The 19,405-nt window shown below is 37.3% G+C and overlaps 1 protein-coding gene across 5 annotated transcripts in view; it reads left to right on the plus strand.

Moving 5' to 3' along the window:
• The window catches only part of PHKB (phosphorylase kinase regulatory subunit beta), a 197,822-nt gene that overhangs the window by 159,218 nt on the left and 19,199 nt on the right, over positions 1–19,405 (plus strand). For 4 of the 5 annotated variants that reach the window (XM_060289761.1, XM_030833056.3, XM_030833054.3 and 1 more), the window contains 6 exons: positions 2,153–2,214; positions 2,299–2,461; positions 3,574–3,655; positions 5,496–5,553; positions 7,706–7,796; positions 11,919–12,121. In XM_060289761.1, the coding sequence (XP_060145744.1) occupies positions 2,153–2,214; positions 2,299–2,461; positions 3,574–3,655; positions 5,496–5,553; positions 7,706–7,796; positions 11,919–12,121 (659 nt within the window). Of the gene's footprint in view, positions 1–2,152; positions 2,215–2,298; positions 2,462–3,573; positions 3,656–5,495; positions 5,554–6,692; positions 6,784–7,705; positions 7,797–11,918; positions 12,122–19,405 lie in introns of all 5 variants that reach the window. The other variant, XM_030833057.3, reaches the window with a different exon arrangement.

Raw genomic sequence — 19,405 nt, forward strand, 5'->3', positions numbered from 1 at the left:
ATTTTTTAATAAGGTGTATCACATTGATTGATTTCCATATATTGAATAATCCTTGCATTCCTGGGATAAGCCCCACTTGATCCCAGTGTATGATCCTTTTAATGTGCTTTGGGGTTCTGTTTGCTAGTATTTTGTTGAGGATTTTTGCATCTATGTTCATCAGTGATTTTGGCCTGTAGTTTTCTTTCTTTGTGACATCTTTGTCTGGTTTTGGTATCAGGGTGATGGTGGCCTCATAGAATGACTTTGGGAGTGTTCCTCCCTCTGCTATATTTTGGAAGAGTTTGAGAAGGATAGGTGTTAGCTGTTCTGTAAATGTTTGATAGAATTTGCCTATGAAGCCATCTGGTTCTGGGCTTTTGTTTGTTGGAAGATTTTTTTTTTATTTTTTTTTTTTTTGCGGTATGCTGGCCTCTCACCGTTGTGGCGTCTCCCCTTGTGGAGCACAGGTTCCGGACTCTCAGGCCCAGCGGCCATGGCTCACGGGCCCAGCCACTCCGTGGCATGTGGGATCCTCTCCGACCGGGGCATGAACCCGCGTCTGCTGCATCGGCAGGCGGACTCTCAACCACTGTGCCACCATGGAAGCCCTGTTGGAAGATTTTTAATCACAGTTTCAATTTCAGTGCTTGTGATTGGTCTGTTCATATTTTCTACATACTTAGGTTTTTGTTTGTTTATTGTCTACTTAATTTTGTTCATGCTATTTCCTCAATATCTAGCATAGTGTTTGGCATATATCAGTGTCCAGTAAATATTCATCTAACAGACTAGTTAACTAGAGAGCAGTATGTGTAGGTGTAATCCTGCATCCTAGGAAGTATCACTCTATAGACTTCCATTGTGCTTGGCACTGCTCTCTGCCCAGGCACAGACTGCTCTCAGACCCTGACTGTGGCTGGGCCACATAAAAACGTGCAGGTCAGTTGCATGTTTGGCCTTTCTCACTCAAACTCTGCAAGGAGACTTTAGTACGATTGCTGGTAACATGTCCATCATGCCATTTGTAGTGGCTATTTGTTGATGAGCTACTTTATGTGTCTTCACTAGAAGAGAAGGCAGCACAACTCTGGGTGGTTAGCCAACAAGAGCAACATTCCCTATATCCTGTTGCTTCACATTTGAAATGAACAGTGAGAAAATAGAGAAAATAATATATTTAAGACTGAAAAATTAACTTATTTTTAAATAATAATTTATGGCTTATTTTCTGGGCAGTACATTTCTCACTTTTATTTGACAGTTCATCAGATAATTAGAAGTGACACATAGTGCTAAGTATCATTGTGGGTTATCATTCATTTATACATTCACCATGAACCACTGACAGACAACAACTGTGTTCAAGTTTGGCCTCATTTAGTTTGCTCAAGCTATAATCAGGAACTAGTGGAATATAGAATGACCAAATATTGGTTTCCAGAATGTAGATAATCAACACCTTCATGATCCTGAAAAATGGAGAGTTGGCAACGTCTCATCATTGGATAGCCCTGAAATATATTACTGTAGCAAAATCCAAAGCGTAATTATCTTTTCTGAAGACAACATTGGTATTTCATGTTTTTTTTTATTTCAAAATTTTATTTTCTAACATTTTAATAAATACTGAAATTTAATTGAGCTTAAAAATAAATAAGAGGATGGAAAGAAAAACAATTCATCTCATGTTGATTCTGCTATTTATTATGACTCATGAGCTTGTAGCTTGATGTGTATGTTCTATTTCAGGGGGATTTGTTGTATGTGAAAATCTGTCTGATTGTAGAATGTTCATTTAAGAAGTTACTTAAAAATCATGGCTTTTTGGGGGTTTTTTTTTTTTTTTTGCGGTACGCGGGCCTCTCACTGTTGTGGCCTCTCCCGCTGCGGAGTACAGGCTCCAGACACGCAGGCTCAGCGGTCATGGCCCAGGGGCCCAGCTGCTCCACGGCATGTGGGATCTTCCCAGACCGGGGCACAAACCCACGTCCGCTGCATCGGCAGGTGGACTCTCAACCACTGCGCCACCAGGGAAGCCCAACATCATGTATATTTTTTAAGTAAACTTTTTAAAAAGTATTATATATTTACAGAAAAGTATGTACATAGATCATAAGGTTGTGGCTTGATGAATTTAAGAGCTGTGACTCTTTTCTCAATCACGTTTCAGACACTAATATCTGGAGCTGTGGTAGAACAACTTGACTTCTTACGAATCAGTGACACAGAAGAGTAAGTTCTTTTAGGTTATTATTGTGTTTCTTGAGATTACATTAGGAATGCAGGGAATCTGAAACTTTTTCTTTTAAATTCTAGGCTTCCAGAATTTAAGAGTTTTGAGGAACTAGAACTTCCCAAGCATTCAAAAGTCAAACGACAAAGCAGTACCTCCAATGCTCCTGAAGAAGAACAGGAGCCAGATGTCACCATTACTGAATGGAAAAACAAACCCACCCATGAAATTCTTCAAAAACTGAATGTGAGGAAGATGCAATTCCCACATGGCCCTGAGTGAGGTTGGCAGAGCAGGAACTCCCAGGGGCAAACCATATTTCTTCTTGTCCTCCCAGAGAAGGTTGTAGTTAACCTGGAGGTAGATGCCTGTCTGTACCTGAGGCAGTAATGAGAGGTAGTTCTCATGGTCTGATATTAGTGTGGATGTCTTAAAGATGCTTAAGGAGTGTGTTGTCTTGAGTAACCCATTAAAGAAGTATAGTTTCCTTTGGGATCTCCAGATTTCTCTTTCAGTGCCCTTTGTCGCCTTTTCCCAACCCAGGTCTTCTCTCCTGTCTCAGTTTTTAGGTCTAATGCTTGCTTTGAGTCTCTCCAGTTACCGAGGAAAGCAATCCTATAACTACATCCATATGAATATTATGTTAGCAACCTAGTATTATACCTTCCTTAAGGTTATTTTCATTTTAAAGGAGGAGGGGTGGGGGTATAAGGTATAGTACGTATCAAAGGAAATGAAATTCTAATGGTAGAGCTATAAACACAATGACATTTTATTAGACCATACAAATTTGAGCATGTAGGCTAAATATATAACCTGTCAGATACCAGTTCTTGTGATTGATCGATATTATCTATGGATCGACATAAGCATAAATATGATATAGTAGGCATAAAACATAATGCATATAATAAGTGGTCTACATACATCCCCTCCTTTCATCCTTCTCTCCACATTGGGTTGACAGCAACATGGTCTCCCATTTATGAACAAGTAAAGTCAACAAGGGAGTGATTAAATGACTTGGCCGAATCTCTCAGAGAGTGGCAGAATCAGTATTAATGCTTGTAGACAACATATTTTCTATTCATTACTTATCTTGTTTCCTGGAAAATTTGATTAGTAAATCCTACTACCCCAGGAAGCTAGCTTGCCTACCCACTGTTTCCAGGATAGCTAAAATAAATAGTTGTATAATGTCATCTTACGTTCAGTAGTATATCAATGACATTTTATCTTTTCTCAATTGCATAGCAGAATATTTCCTCTTTGCATCATGTGGTTTCATGATTAGTTATCCCCTGTGGTAATTTTTGTACCCATTCATTACAGTTACTCATAGTGATTTATATTTTCAGGACTGTAGTTGTCTGGCTAGCCAAGCCATCCTGCTGGGTATACTGCTGAAAAGAGAAGGGCCCAACTTCATCACAAAGGAAGGTAAGAGTACATGTCTAAGAGAACATTTTTAAATAAAAAGACCTCTCTATTTTTGAACTTATATCAAATATGCATAATGAATATCCACTAAAATGTTACAAATTATTTTCTCCTCTATTAAACCTTTTTTAAAAAAAAACTTTTAAAAGGAAAATTCATACCCCCTTCTCTGATTGTCTGAATGGTGTTGGAACCTGGATTCTGCCTGTGACTGTTAACCTCTGATAACTCCATAGTTGTTTATTGACAGTTTCTGTTTCCAGTTTTTTTTTCTGTATGTTTCCAAGAACAATATTCAATCATTATAGCTATAAAAATTAGCTCCTTCATGGTCTGCAGCAGCCATTTGAAATGGAACATGGCATTTAGTAGAATTGCACTCTCAAGACTGTTTACAAGAATAAATCATTCTAATCATGTTCATGTCCACTCTGCATTAAGGATGAAACCCAATTATCCCTGAAATCTACACTCGTATGTTGAGTCACTACTCTAAGGAATCTTTGAATTCTACATCATGGTGTACTTCCAGCATTTTATAATACAGAATAATGTAGGATACATTTCAAGTATTTAATGTCTAGCTACTCAAAGTTTTTAGCTCATCTGAAAGTTCTCTGTCCAGAGATGCATATTGTTTAGTTAGATTTAGAAATTGAGTCAATATTCTAAACAGCAATGTAATTAATAAAACTTATAGTTCTGGTAGTGAACTAAACATAATTGTTTATTCAAATAAGGTCTACTTAGTTTTTGCATTATTGTAGCTAAGGATAACTGGCTTGAGTATTATACAGTGAATTGAATAGTCTTAATTTTTTAACTTAATATTATTAAGGCAGAAGAACTTTAAGCAAATTTCAAACAGAATCCTTCATGTTTCTAATTAATCTTGAAACTCAAAGTGTAAACAGGATCCTAGTTATATTGAGGACATCAAAATTTATACTTTAAAACAATAGGATAATTAAAAAGCAGACATTTCATTAGGAACCTAGAATTCAGAATGTTTATTTTAGTAGTGCTTTAAAATGAAACAAAATTTATATAAAATAGTTTATAATGAAAATGTTGAGAGAATTATTTTTTAAACCATTTTTATAAACTTGGGAATAATATTCATCTGTTACTTAGATATTTAGAAGACTTTAAATGTTTTAAATCTGTGAAACCTTATATATTGAAAATCATAAGCATCTACAGAATCTGAATATAATTTTATCCAATTTGTTATAAAAATAAGTTCAGGGTAAAATGATAAAGATCTTGTCCTTTACCCTTGTTTACCCTTTTTTGTGCTCTGTCCTGTCACGTGGTTAATTTACTGACAAACCAGTCATGATGCCAGACCACATGTAAATTGCTCCCAAAGAATGAAACCCAGTGGTATTTTTTGAGCACTGGTATATGATCATGCATATAACAGAATCACCATAAAGTTTTTTTGAACAAATAAATGAAGAATTATGTATAGTCAGTCTATAGTATTTGTTCAATTTGCTATATTCTGTTTTTTATTTTCTATAGTAAATTAAAATAACTTATTTTTATTTATTAAAAACATAGATTGTGTATTAAGAAAACAATGAATTTCAAGAAATAAAGTACTTATTCCAAATCATATACTCAAACTAAGTAGTAACAAGGGTTGGAGACATTCACACTATATATTTGGGTTACATATTTAAATATGTCAGGTAGTTCAGAACATTAATGGATGGATGTATTAACTCTAATGGAACAAAATGAAAATTCAAGAGTGTTTTTTTTTAAGGGGAATAAATGTTATGCATTTAATAAAAAGCATTTTTCAACAAAGACTCTATTATCTGATGTCTAGGTACCGTTTCTGATCACATTGAGAGAGTCTATAGAAGAGCTGGCAGCAAAAAATGTTGGTTCGTATTAGCGTCCTTGTCATTATGTTTTATTTTTATGTTTTCATATTCAGTATCTTAAAGGTAATGGACCAGTCTTAAAGGTGGTTATTCATCCTAATTTTTACTTTTAAACTCCAAGTTTACAGCACTGTGACTCAGCCTACTTTCTAAGAATCTGCCTACATTGCATTTTATCATGGCTCTCCCAAGTTATTAAAAACATGTCTGGGAGTAAAGACACCCATAGGAATAGAACCTGGAGAGGATGCACTGGAATGATGTTCCAATGGCTCTTTCCTACCCTGCACCTCCTCTGTCCCAGCAAGATGCTTTAGGTTCTAATTTGTATTTGGGAAACTTGTTCTGTTATAGAAGGTCATGAAGAGACCAGTGTTTCATTTAATCACAAGCAAAAAATAATATACTTAGGAAATAGTTCTCTCATGACTTAAGTTGAATGAATCCCAGTGATTGTAGTTGCTTCATAACAAGTAACTGATACGTTCTGCAGAGGTAGTCTCTTCCCAGAGACTGAAGAAAAATTAGGTAAGTTGAGATAAGGTTGTTTTATTTCACAATGGGGTAGGTATGTCTAAATGCATGCCATCTTCATTTTTGAAGCAATTATAACAGTTTTACTAGCAAAATCTAACATTTTGAAATTAAGAGTATATAAATATATATATATTTTTAATAACCCATTATTATCTAATTTTGAAAAAAAAGTTTCAAGCAGTGTCATAAGAAACTCCCTTAACCTTGATGAGCCTGTTTTCTAATCTCTAAAATAAGGGGATTAGACAAAACAGTCTCTTAGCAGTATTTCAACTCTATGATTTATAATAAATATACCATTCTAACCCAGAAGAAATTATGTAATAGTCCTGTGGTTAAGTCTCAGATTTTCACTGTAAATTCTCAGCACAGTAAGGCATGCAAACCAATAGGTGTTGCTTTTTAGTCAGTAAATTTCAAATGTGGTCTATAATCTTATCTTCGGTTAAGCAAACCTGTATTTGCTTTATGTTTAATACTTATATTTTAGATAAATCATTAGCAAACATTTAGAGTCCTGACTGTTATGTTTAAAAGAACAAACTCCTGGAAGTTTTATTTACTGTATTTTCCCTTTTATGGCTTTCCACTGACATACCCAGGTTGGCGGTACGCTACGGGGCTGCATTTACCCAGAAATTTCCTTCCTCTATAGCCCCACACATTACTACTTTTCTGGTACATGGGAAACAGGTAACATGCACAGAATGTGGAAACTCAAGCTGCTTGAAATGTGTGGGCTTATTTGCGTTCTGAGGGTTAAATATGTCTTTTGGTCTTACAATGTATGGGTGAAAGCTTCTCTAAAAGTGTTTGTTTCACTAACTTTATCAGATATGACTTAATTTTCTACTAGTTCATCTATGTTGAGATTAAGCAATGTAAGTGTTTTTTATTGGTCAGCTCCCATAGATGTCCTGAAATACAAGAAAACAGTTTTAAACCTACATTTTTATTTTATTTTCTCCATCTAAAAGTCCCACATGAATTTTTACTTTTGAGGGGGCAAAAGTGTCTTATGTATTGCAGGTGCTGTGCTTAATCTGTTCTCCTTACAGTCTAAGACTTTTTCAGAAATGTAAAAATAGCAGTGTGAATTCCTTCCTCCAACATCCTGGCAAGAAAAAAAATACTGGTATTTCATTGTATCACTTCCTAAAATTGAGTACTAAGTGAGTCCCCTGATCCAGGGATTTGGTTATGTAGGCACCGAAAGAAACTTGATTTAAAGCGGGTTATAGGAATAGAGGGCATGTACCAGTGACAGTCTTAATAATGAATTTTTTAATGCAAAATCAGAATAATCAATTCTTCCTCCTATGCCACTCCCTGCCAAAGGGATAGTTAGGCTCCCTTTTCTTTCTTTTTAAATTGTTAATGGCACAAATAATGCTGGTGGCAGAGGTGAGGATGAGGTTATCCCTCCCTAATTCTGGTTGGTCCTACAATCTGGGAGATTTCAGCTGTTAGGTCGAGTGTCTTGGGGTCATTGTTTCCTCCATATTATTACATGAGGACCTAATTGTGTATATTTTTAAGTCTCCCCGTTCAAGGGCCCCACTCATTCATCATTTAGATTTGTCAACCTCTGGCCTGCTCTCTTCTTCACCCCCAGGTCGGTGGTGCGCCATACAGCAAGTCTTTTAAGTAAACTAGTGGACAGCCTGGCCCCATCCATTACTAATGTTTTAGTGCAGGGCAAACAGGTAAGTATCTGATTTTCAGACTCTTCGTCACAGTCACAAACGTTTCTGGGCAGGACCCTGGCTTTTAAATCTGGCAAGCCTCAGTGTCATAGGTCTCTCACAGTCACGGCTCAGGCATTTCTACAAAAGGCTCCTTCCCCAAGCAAAATCTAGTCTTAAAGATGCACAGATACTAAGTATTTGTGCTGCACCTCAGAGCTTTAATTTTCAACTTCTGTGTTAACTTGAGATCAGTGAAGATACTGACAAAGAAAATGGTATGATACCTACTAAAGCACTCCAGACAGGCTTAGGATAGGTAGAACAAAGATAGGGAGCAATGAAGGGCGCATTTTCCCTTCTCCTCCTCTTAAGATTCTTCTCCCCCTTAGAAATGCATTGACTCCCCACATCCTTAACCTTCTGGACCACCTCTCCTTCCAGCTCCTCCCCTCCCACCAAGGCCAGCTCTTGTCATCTTCTCCTCACAGAGCCATCTCCAGTTAGCAGTCCCTTTCTCTGGGTTCTCACAGTAGGCCTGTGACACTCCTCACAACCTGCCCTGGATCCCAGTTCATTTAAATGTGTGTCTCTCACCCCAGGGTAGGCCGTGAACCCCCAGAGGTCATGGTCCATGTCTTGTCCAGCACCTGTCCCAGTGTGCCCAACATGGCCTTTGAGAGGCACTTGGTGAATGTGGGTTGAATTGAGCCTGTGCACGTGGCTATGTGGAGTGGAATATGGCTGCTCATTTTTTGTTTTATTTTCTATAAGCTCTAATTACCTGGCTGAATAATCATTTGATTGGAATGAAAACCTGCTTGCTTTCTATCTCTCCTTTGGGAGTATGTGTGCTTTGTCATGTCTTCCTGATAGTTAACCTAGGGATATAATAATACAAAAAACTTTAACCTTCTCTGATGGAATCAACCCATTGTTCATATCTCAGGGCTCTTAACTCATTAAAACAGAAATGATTTCATCTTGACATCTAGCTTTTGAAAAGTTGAAAGAATATTTTATTCTGTAATATTTAATAACAATGAAAAAATTATTGTACTAATAAAAAAAACTCCTAAGAAAAATTTAAATCACTTTTCACATATGTTATTTTCTCCAAATTATTAAGAGGTAGAATTTTCATTCTCATTCGTCAGCTAAAAAGACCAAGACACAGGTAGTAACTTATGGGGTTCCTTTCCTCACTGCAATCCTCAAATCCAGCCACAGAGTCCTGTATTGCTGCCTTGGACTGAGCCACCCCTTAAAGAAAGTAAACAGGCTTTGGGAAGCTATTTTTCCTTGGATTTTAGGCCCCTGTAGTATATCTGAAAATATAGTTAATTCTACGATGTATGAGAAGGTTTTGATGATCTCTGAGGTCACTGGCACCTGACAGTTGGAGAGGAGGGGTAGGTTAGGGTTGGTCATGTCCATTCTATACACTATCTAGAGGGAGATTACAGCCTGTGATTCTGAGATTCTGTTCACAGAGCAGAATCCTGGAGGCCTTGGAGCCTGTCCTGAGGCTGTGGCTGGACCATTGCCCACCAGACCAGCACATCTCCCAGGGAAATAGTCACTTACAGAGCTGGGTACCTGGGAGGCTGACAGCTCTGCTTCAGGTGTATGAAGTCCATTCATTCACTGCATCTTACACTTTTACAAAAAAGAAATGAGAATGGAACATTCCAAGTTTGTAATTGCTTATTTATGAAATTCCACCCTGAGAACTGAAGTAATATTGTTTCTACAGAGCACTTTCCGATCATCTCAAGCTCCCTGGAATGAAATAGTGCTTTAGTCATCATTGCTTCCGGAGGCAATGATGTGCCTTCTGTTTGCTTTCTTCTTTACAAGATGACATTTTTTTTTTTTTTTTTTTTTTTTTTTTTTAAACATCTTTATTGGAGCATAATTGCTTTACAATGGTATGTTAGTTTCAGCTTCACAACAAAATGAATCAGTTATATATATACATATGTTCCCATATCTCTTCCCGCTTGCGTCACCCTCCCTCCCACCCTCCCTATCCCACCCCTCCAGGCGGTCACACAGCACCGAGCTGATCTCCCTGTGCTATGCGGCTGCTTCCCACTAGCTATCTACCTTACGTTTGGTAGTGTATACATGTCCATGCCTCTTTATTGCTTTGTCACCGTTTACCCTTCCCCCTCCCCATAGCCTCAAGTCCATTCTCTAGTAAGTCTGTGTCTTTATTCCTGTTTCACCCCTAGGTTTTTCATGACATTTTTTTTTTTCTTAAATTCCATATATATGTGTTAGCATACGGGTCTCTTGCAGACAGCAAATATATGGGTCTTGTTTTTGTATCCATTCAGCCAATCTGTGTCTTTTGGTGGGAGCATTTAGTCCATTTACATTTAAGGTAATTATCGATATGTGTGTTCCCATTCCCATTTTCTTAATTGTTTTGGGTTTGTTATTGTAGGTCTTTTCCTTCTTTTGTGTTTCTTGCCTAGAGAAGTTCCTTTAGCAGTTGTTGTAGAGCTGGTTTGGTGGTGCTGAACTCTCTCAGCTTTTGCTTGTCTCTAAAGGTTTTAATTTCTCCATCAAATCTGAATGAGATCCTTGCTGGGTAGAGTAATCTTGGTTGCAGGTTTTTCTCCTTCAACACTTTCAATATGTCCTGCCACTCCCTTCTGGCTTGCAGAGTTTCTGCTGAAAGATCAGCTGTTAACCTTATGGGGATTCCCTTGTGTGTTATTTGTTGTTTTTCCCTTGCTGCTTTTAATATGTTTTCTTTGTATTTAATTTTTGACAGTTTGATTAATATGTGTCTTGGCGTATTTCTCCTTGGATTTATCCTGTCTGGGACTCTCTGTGCTTCCTGGACTTGATTAACTATTTCCTTTCCCATATTAGGGAAGTTTTCAACTATAATCTCTTCAAATATTTTCTCAGTCCCTTTCTTTTTCTCTTCTTCTTCTGGAACCCCTATAATTCGAATGTTGGTGCGTTTAATGTTGTCCCAGAGGTCTCTGAGACTGTCCTCAGTTCTTTTCATTCTTTTTTCTTTATTCTGCTCTGCAGTAGTTATTTCCACTATTTTATCTTCCAGGTCACTTATCCGTTCTTCTGCCTCAGTTATTCTGCTATTGATCCCATCTAGAGTACTTTTAATTTCATTTATTGTGTTGTTCATCGTTTAATAAAAGTAATCGCACTTGGACTAACTGGTTGGTACCAGTTGTGTTACAATAAACTAGCAGTTCTCAGTTTTCACTCCATCACAAAGTTGGGGCAGAAGACACCTGTTCTGCCTTCTCCCCTCATCTCAGAAAACACAGGGCCCTTTGATGTCCTCTTCTTTTTCCTGCATCTTATAATCGTGCACTGTACAAGGAAGAGAGTGGGAGAGGGATAATGAGGAGGAAGGAGGGGCTTCAGACTTTTCTGGGAGGCAGAATGCTAAGGCGAGAGGAGAAGGGGGGAGCAGAGTATTTATTTCTCTTGCCCAGGCTCAACAGCACTCTTGGCTTTGAATTTTCATTGCCATTTCCCTCTGTGCTTTCTCATTTCGCAGGCTTGTGGGCAGTCTTGTTTATTCCCCTCCACAGGCCAGAGATACATCAACAAGTATTTCAGCACTCACTGAAAATGAGTGCCTAGAACTACGCCAGGAAAAGTGGGGCTACACTACAACTCTATGTCCTTACACCTGCCTTTGAAAAGATTACAGTGTTGTTAAAGAGTAAACACTTCCACATGAGAAACTGTAAAAGAGGTGAAGGATATACTCTCAAACATAGGCTGTGCACTAAAGTAAAACTAGTCAATGTATTCTGGTTTCTCTGGGGGGTTTCTAGTACTAAAGTCATTCAGAATAATTTTATCTCATTAGTTATTTATATTCCTTCCCTGATTTTATCCATTCACCTCCACTCTCCTAACCAGGACCCTCACCTGCCCTTGTATTTCAGACCAGACTGAACCATCATGAACTCCAGTGGGAGTCATGCTTTGAAAGCCATTTTAATAAATAGCAGGAACAGTTATTCTACCTAATTCCCTAGCTTGCATAGAGTAATTTCATCCTGCCAGTCATCCTGAGCCTTGAATTTTTTTCTTTTATCTGTTAGTAGCTAGGACATTTTTACAATAAAATTCTGCCACCTATAGGTAACTCTGGGTGCCTTTGGACATGAAGAAGAGGTTATCTCTAATCCTTTGTCTCCAAGAGTGATTAAGGACATCATCTATTACAAGTGTAATACCCATGATGAGAGGGAGGCGGTCATTCAGCAAGAACTGGTCATCCATATTGGCTGGATCATCTCCAATAACCCGGAGTTATTCCGTGGCATGCTGAAAATACGAATTGGGTGAGTAAAGTACTTTGCATTTGCATAAAGAGAATTGTTCAAGTGGTCCTTGGCCTCTCTGAGTGAAGTGCTGCCCCAGATCTGGTGGGTATTTAGGAAAGTGCATCTTGCCCTAAGTCATAGAGACAACATCTGGTGGTATGAAGAAATAAATACTAGTGGCCTGAAAAAAACCCTCCTGTTAAACATATTTAACTCCCAACATGAGATGTAGGGGAATAACTCTGTTCTCTGGTAAAATCAAACTCCAGGGGTTTAAGCAGGTGTATCATGTTAAACAATAAAACAAACAAACAAAAACCCCATTATGCACAATACTTGTAAAAAATCCTCTAAATAAGTGGATAAGACTTAAGAGAAGAGTGGGGTTTTTTTAGTAAAATTAGGTGTCAGGAGGACACACTCAAATAAAAACTTGGTCCTTTTAAGAATATTCTTCTGTATCCATTTTCTACCAAAATCTAAATTTTAGTCATTAAAATTGTAAGTGTTCTGTTTGGAGAAGTTGAAAGTAAGGCTCTGGTGATCTTGAATCTTCTTAGTCAAGCACTGTGTGAGGCAGTGCAGTAAGCACGTGACCAGGCTCTGGCATCCAGCGGAACTGAGTGCAAGTGCAGACCGCCACTCATCATCTCAGTGGCCTGAGGTCAGTGGCTGAACCTCCCTCCTGTTTTCATACCAGCCTCATTGTTTTGTGTGAGGTGAAACAAAATAATATATTTAAAAGGCCTGCCACAACCGAGTAAAGTACAAATGAGTCTTTTCATTTATTTAAACATATTTTTGATTGTATTGAATGCAGGTATCATGTGAATATGTTCTAATTGTAAAAAAGTCAACAAAAAACAATACTTGAGCATATAGAGTAACCTAATATGTGGCCAATTTGGGGGATGATCAAGTGTTTGAAAAGACTATGTAGCCTGTCAGGCGCAAATACCTGTGAATGTGTGTGAGTGTGAATAAGTGTTTAGCTTGCTAGTTGTATAATTAGATCATCAATATCTTTACTATTTCTGTCCTACTTGACTTTCGATTGCTGATAAATTGTAAAATTTTCTCCTGATTATGAATTTGTCAATCTCTCCTTGCATTTTTATCCGTTTTGCTTTATATATTTTAAAGCTTTGTTTTTGTCCATGTTGCCATGTTTTAACAATGAATCTTTCCTTGTGTCATTTATTTTGTAATTGAATTATTTTTAAAAAATTATTTTTAATTTCAAGCATCTACAAAAGTATAGAAAATAGTATAATAAAGCCCATACTATTACTCAGCTTCAACAATATCATCATATGGCCAATCTTATTTCACTCATACCCCCCCACTACCTACCTCACCCACACTCCCGTCTAGATTTAAAGCAAATCCATCATATCATTTAATCTGTAAATACTTCAGTGTGTATCTCTAAGACATAAGGACTTTTTAAAAGCATAACCATGGTCCCATTACAATGCATGAAATATAACAAATGAATTATTTGTGTCTAATATTACTGCCATGCCTGCTTTCTGTTTTTGTTTTTATTAGCTTGGTATACTGTCTTCCATTCCTTTACCTTCAATGTTCTTTTTTCATTTTGTATAGATATGTCTTTTATATTTAACATTCATGCCATATTTACTTTTAATCCAGTCTGATTATCTTTCAATAGAAATATATGTGATATTTGTGCCATTTCATTTATATTTTGACTTATTTCTACCATTATATTTTGTTTTTTAGTTACCATGCTTTCTTGTTTCTTTTTTTTTTTTTTTCCTTTCTTCTATTGCTGGATTGATTTCATTTTCCCTTTCATTTCTTTGTTTTAATTTTGCATGTGAGTATGAAGCACTTTATGTAAAATGATTACCCATTTTTTCCTTCAAAAAATTACATTAAAAACTAGTTGCTTATTGGAAGTATCTGAATGCCTCTCGTTTCAACAATTCTTATTCTAGGAATTTAGATATACTTTAACAGCAGTCTTCATTTCATGCTTGTTTGAAATAGTGGGCCATACAATAAAATGCTGTGCAGCCATTACAAGTAACAAGATAGAGTCAATATACTGATATTTATAAATGTCCAAGATAAATTAAGTAAAAAAAAAAGTTGCAAATATATTGTTCTATTTTTTATAAAAGAACAATAATACTGTATATATATATATATATGTATAATATATATGTGGAAAAATATACATAAAATCGGTGTCAATTATTTTCTCTGGGAGATTTCTACTTTGTAAGTTATGTTTTTCAGTTTTACTTAAATTTTTTTAGTTGAGGTTATTAGTTTTTAAACTGTTTACCTGATTTTAGTTAGAGTATATTTCAGGTACGCTTCCCATTCTTTATCTCCTCTTTCTTTTGATTGAGAAATGAACTCACTCTGCATAGAACTTGACCTTCGTTTTCATCCCTTAAAATAATTCCTTTCAAATATTAGGATGTATTCCAAATCAATTATAAGAACTGTGAATCATATCCTGATTTTTCGGTCTCTGTTAGCTCTAAAATTTTCAGCTCTAATTCTTGACTATATATGAGGATGCAGAAATGGGTCTTTCATGTGAGTTGTCTCTAAATGAAAAGAGGTGTGATTCTTTGTATCCATACAGGTATTAAAAGTACTCTGTTGTCACAGATTCAGGCATTTCTCTGAGGCTGACTAAGAAGTATAGGTTATAACTCTTCCAAATCATATTATTTGTAGTAAATGTTCTATTCAGGGGACTCTTTAAATGATAGTCATCCTTACGGTGACTTAAGCAAAGGCTTAAAGTAAAAGTTAACTGTTCCCCAGGATTTCACAATGCTGTGTTTTTCAGCCTCTAAGTAGATTTTCCTTTACTGCTTATTCAGCATTTTAGGCTAATTTATGTTCTCTCAAAAATCCAATGTAATTTTCTTCCTTGAATCCATCTGACCTGAAGCTTCTTTCTCTGCCTGGGAATGAAGTATGTTTAGTTTATTCTAAAAATAGTTTTCTTCCTGTTTTTGTATCTGCTATTCTATATGTTCAGTGCCTTCTGTGAGAAATAAAATACTCTTTTTTTCTCAAACTGTCACCCGAAATAAAAATGTCAGGACAGAGCATCTGACTTAGTATCTAATGATAGAAAAAATCTAATGATAGAAAAAAGCCTCCTAATGGAGAAATTTGCCGGGAAACTTTATTCACTGTCCTGAAACTCATCCTGGAATTAATCGAGGCATTATATTCCCATTGTGGGTATTAACATTGTCCCTGCCCAACTTATTATATGTATTTCCCCCATATGCTGGACTCACAGGGTCAGCTCTAAACACTGGGACATTGTCAGTTGGGAAGGAGTCTGATTTTTTTTTAATTTATTTATATTTTTAAAATTTACTTTTGGCTGTGTTGGGTCTTTGTTGCTGTGCGTGGGCTTTCTCTACTTGTGGCGAGTGGGGGCTACTCTTCATTGCAGTGCACGGGCTCTAGGTGCACGGGCTTCCGTAGCTTGGCTTGCGGGCTCTAGAGTGCAGGCTCAGTATTTGTGGCACGTGGGCCTAGTTGCTCTGCGGCATGTGGGATCTTCCCAGACCAGGGATCAAACCCGTGTCCCCTGCATTGGCAGGCAGATTCTTAACCACTGTGCCACTAGGGAAGTCCCGGAGTCTTTTTTTTTTTTTTTTAAATAAGAAGTAATTTATTTAAGAAATTTACGTCTGCTCAGGATAGAAACCAGATCTTCTCTTCCTATCTGTATTGTGTTCTAGCCCACAAGAGATGTTCAATAAAATTTGACAGATTGTTTAATATATAGGTTATAAGTAGATTCAGGTAGTTTGCCTTGAGCTAGTGATGGGGAATTTAGGAAAAATAAAAGCATGGCTCTCTACTCAGAGAAATAAAAGACTCTTTTAATTTTGATAAATGCGCTTGGTTTGTACAGTCATGTCCTTCAGGAAATGACAAAGTTAAATAGGGCCTTGTTTATATGAAAATTTAATCATACATATAGAGAATAGAAGGATGTAGCACTTTCTCCACTTATTAATGGAATGGTGCAGTTAATCATATCAGGGCATGGTACAAATTACCTTATAATGGTACTTCTCTAATCAGCATTCCCTGTAAGGATCTAAGGGGATACATATGTGAGTAACATGTTGTTTTTGCACTCAAAAGTTTACTCTGATGAACGGTTTCATCCTCCTTTCCTCCTCCATCTCCATAACCATATGTTATTTATTGCACACCTATTATATGCTAGACAGTATGCTAAAAATACTTCATATATATTATCTGATTTAATCCATACAACTTTGAGGTAGTCACTAGGACCCCCATTTTAAAGTAAACAACTTGAGATTCAGAGAGCTTAGGTAACTTAAATCAGTAAGTGAAAGAACTGGGATTTATACCCAGGACTGCCTGACTCCAAAGTTCTTGTTCTTCAATCTTAAATACTTTGTGCATGTTTTCACTTATGTATAGTGTTGCTCTCTTTTAAGGGAGACAGGCCTTACTGTTTGTTTCTAAAACCTTATGACCTTTATGGTACCTTCTACATGATTTCAGCCTATGACCCATTTTACATTCAAGTATTCATGTAGCAGCTATGATGTGCATTGTCTCCTGATGGTTTTTGTCTTTAGTTTGTCAGTCCTCCAATCTAGGATCAGTACTATTTAGTATTGTACAGTACAAGACACACCAAGGAGGCTGAACAGTTACAAATTAACAAACATAAAAAATAAGATTTTGCCCCCTTTATTCATCATGAGACCAAGAAAATAGGGATGATTTGGAACTAATTCTAGGTTAGCCCCTTGTACAGTGCAAGAGATATATTAAGATACTATGAAAATTCAGTGAAGTTAAGTAACTTGCACTTGGTCACAATACTAAGAACCATGATTTGAACCTAGGGTGAATGACTCCAGAGTTCATGCTTCCCCATCCCTCTTCCAGCTCTCATATATATAAAATAGGGAGGCTGTCCCTGCTTTGGCTTCTTCATTGGTTTGTGGCAGTTCTGGGTAAGGAATGTGAAGGTCTTTTGCAAAGGATAAAACTTAAACAGTATTGCTGTGACATTTGGTAATTTGAGGTCCTCTATCTTGTGGCATTTGGAGAGCAAGTACCTCTGGGGCTTTCTTTCTGCAGACTACAAATCCCAAGGAGGAGGATCCCATGCCCCACCCACCCCCTCCAACAAACACACACATACTCACCCTTGTCTTCCAGTCCTAGGTTTGCAAAGACCCTCTGCTCCCACAAGAGATGTTCACCCTCGAGGTATCCCTTTCTACCATAGTTGATTCTCCTTCAAGGCCCAGTGGAATGATCCCAAGCATTTCATAAAATGAAACTCAAAATCCCTTTTGGATTCTCTGCTGCCATCTGACATGGTCTTACCCCACCATCATCTGGTGGGACCTCATGAAGCACATGGCAGACTCTGAAAAATTGTACTGTGGGGACTTCCGTGGTGGCGCAGTGGTTAAGAATCCACCTGCCAATGCAGGGTACATGGGTTTGAGCCCTGGTCCGGGAGGATCCCACATGCCGCGGAGCAACTGAGCCCATGTGCCACAACTACTGAGCCTGCGCTCTAGAGCCCGTGTGCCACAACTACTGAGCCTGCGCTCTAGAGCCTGCGAGCCACAACTACTGAAGCCTGCGCACCTAGAGCCCAGGCTCCACAAGAGAAGCCACCGCAATGAGAAGCCTGCGCACCACAACAAAGAGTAGCGCCCACTCACTGCTACTAGAGAAAGCCCACGTGCGGCAACAAAGACCCAACACAGCCAAATAAATAAATTAATTAAATAAAAATTTAAAAAAATATTCTCCTGTGCCTGCCCATGGTGCTCCTCCACCATATTAACAGAAAGGTTTTGGAACCCTGTCTCTACTCAAGGGATATCTAACAACCTCAGAGAACTGCAGTTATCCTGTCTGTGAGGCTTGTGATAGTGCCCTTCTGAAAAGAAAAAAGATAATTTTGTATCTTTTTAATATATTTTTATTGGAACTTATTTTAAATAAATTTTACTCAGACCTCAGCTCCTTAAATGAACAGCTTCCTTGCATTTACTGCTAGCAGCAAACACATACTCTATTTATGTATCTTTACAAAATTTACCTGGAATTAGTCCCTGGAAGGTTTTGCTTAAAACCTTGCTTAAGAGCAAATTATTCATTTATAGAGTCCTTGAGTGTCAAATTTCTTATAAATTGTTGAGTTTCTTGCTCTTCTAAGTCACCCGTTTGTGTTTGTAGCATGATTTTAAAAGAAAGAAGGGAAGGGATTTATAGAAAACATTTTTTTAATTTCCTTACAGGTTAATTAAAGTATTTCAGACTCATTCATATCTGACTTTTTACTGTTGTTTCTATCTTTCAAATGTTGATTATGCTTAAAGAGTTTGATAGTTTAGCCAACTTTTAACACCATATTCCTCCTGAAATGCTAACATTCATTAGGCTGAATGGACATAAAAAATAAGAACATTTGTCTGAGTCATGGTACATCTTACACATAATTCTCCTGCACTATGTATGCTTGTATCTCTCTGTTTTAACCTCTCTCTCTGAGGTTTTTGGATTTTTAAATTTTATTTATTTACATCACCCACTGCCTCAATTGCTTTAAACCAATACCACCATGTTTCTTTTCTCTTTTTCCCAAGGTTAATCCTGCCAATGCAATTTCTTCAACATTACTGCTATCAGGCACTCCAGTGAACAAAATTAACCTGCTCACAGGAATGGTATTCTAGTGTGATAATGATTTGATTTGCTGTCTCATTATTGATTTGTGCTCCAGCTTTCATGTTGAAATAGATTAAGTTCCTGACAGGCCCATTACTGTAAAGACCTCCAATCAACTGCTTTCTGTTCTAGGTCTATTATTCAGGAGACAACCCCTGAGCATATATGTTATCAAGTCTTTTTCATCCCTGCTTTTCATACTGCCAGGACATCCTCTGTAAGCCATTATGATCCATGCATGTCTTGTCTTCTAATGCCCACAGCTGCATCTGTGGATCACACATCCAGTGCTTAAGAGAAGTCCTTTGGTGTCATAGGTACCAGGCCATAACATTGCTTGTGCAGTAAAGGAAAAAGGATATAATTGCAGCTCTGAGTTCATTAGCCTGGTTTGATACTCATTCATAGTACTTTGCTTTTGCCATTTGATACGAGGTAAAGAAGTGAGATGATGGAGTTCTACCTCTATTCTGTTATGATTAGATCAGAGGTAGAGTGGGTGAGTGATTTCTCTCCAGTTACCAAACAGGAAGCTCACTTTGCCTC

This window comes from Globicephala melas, chromosome 19 (assembly GCF_963455315.2).
Source record: "Globicephala melas chromosome 19, mGloMel1.2, whole genome shotgun sequence".
Taxonomy (NCBI): domain Eukaryota; kingdom Metazoa; phylum Chordata; class Mammalia; order Artiodactyla; family Delphinidae; genus Globicephala; species Globicephala melas.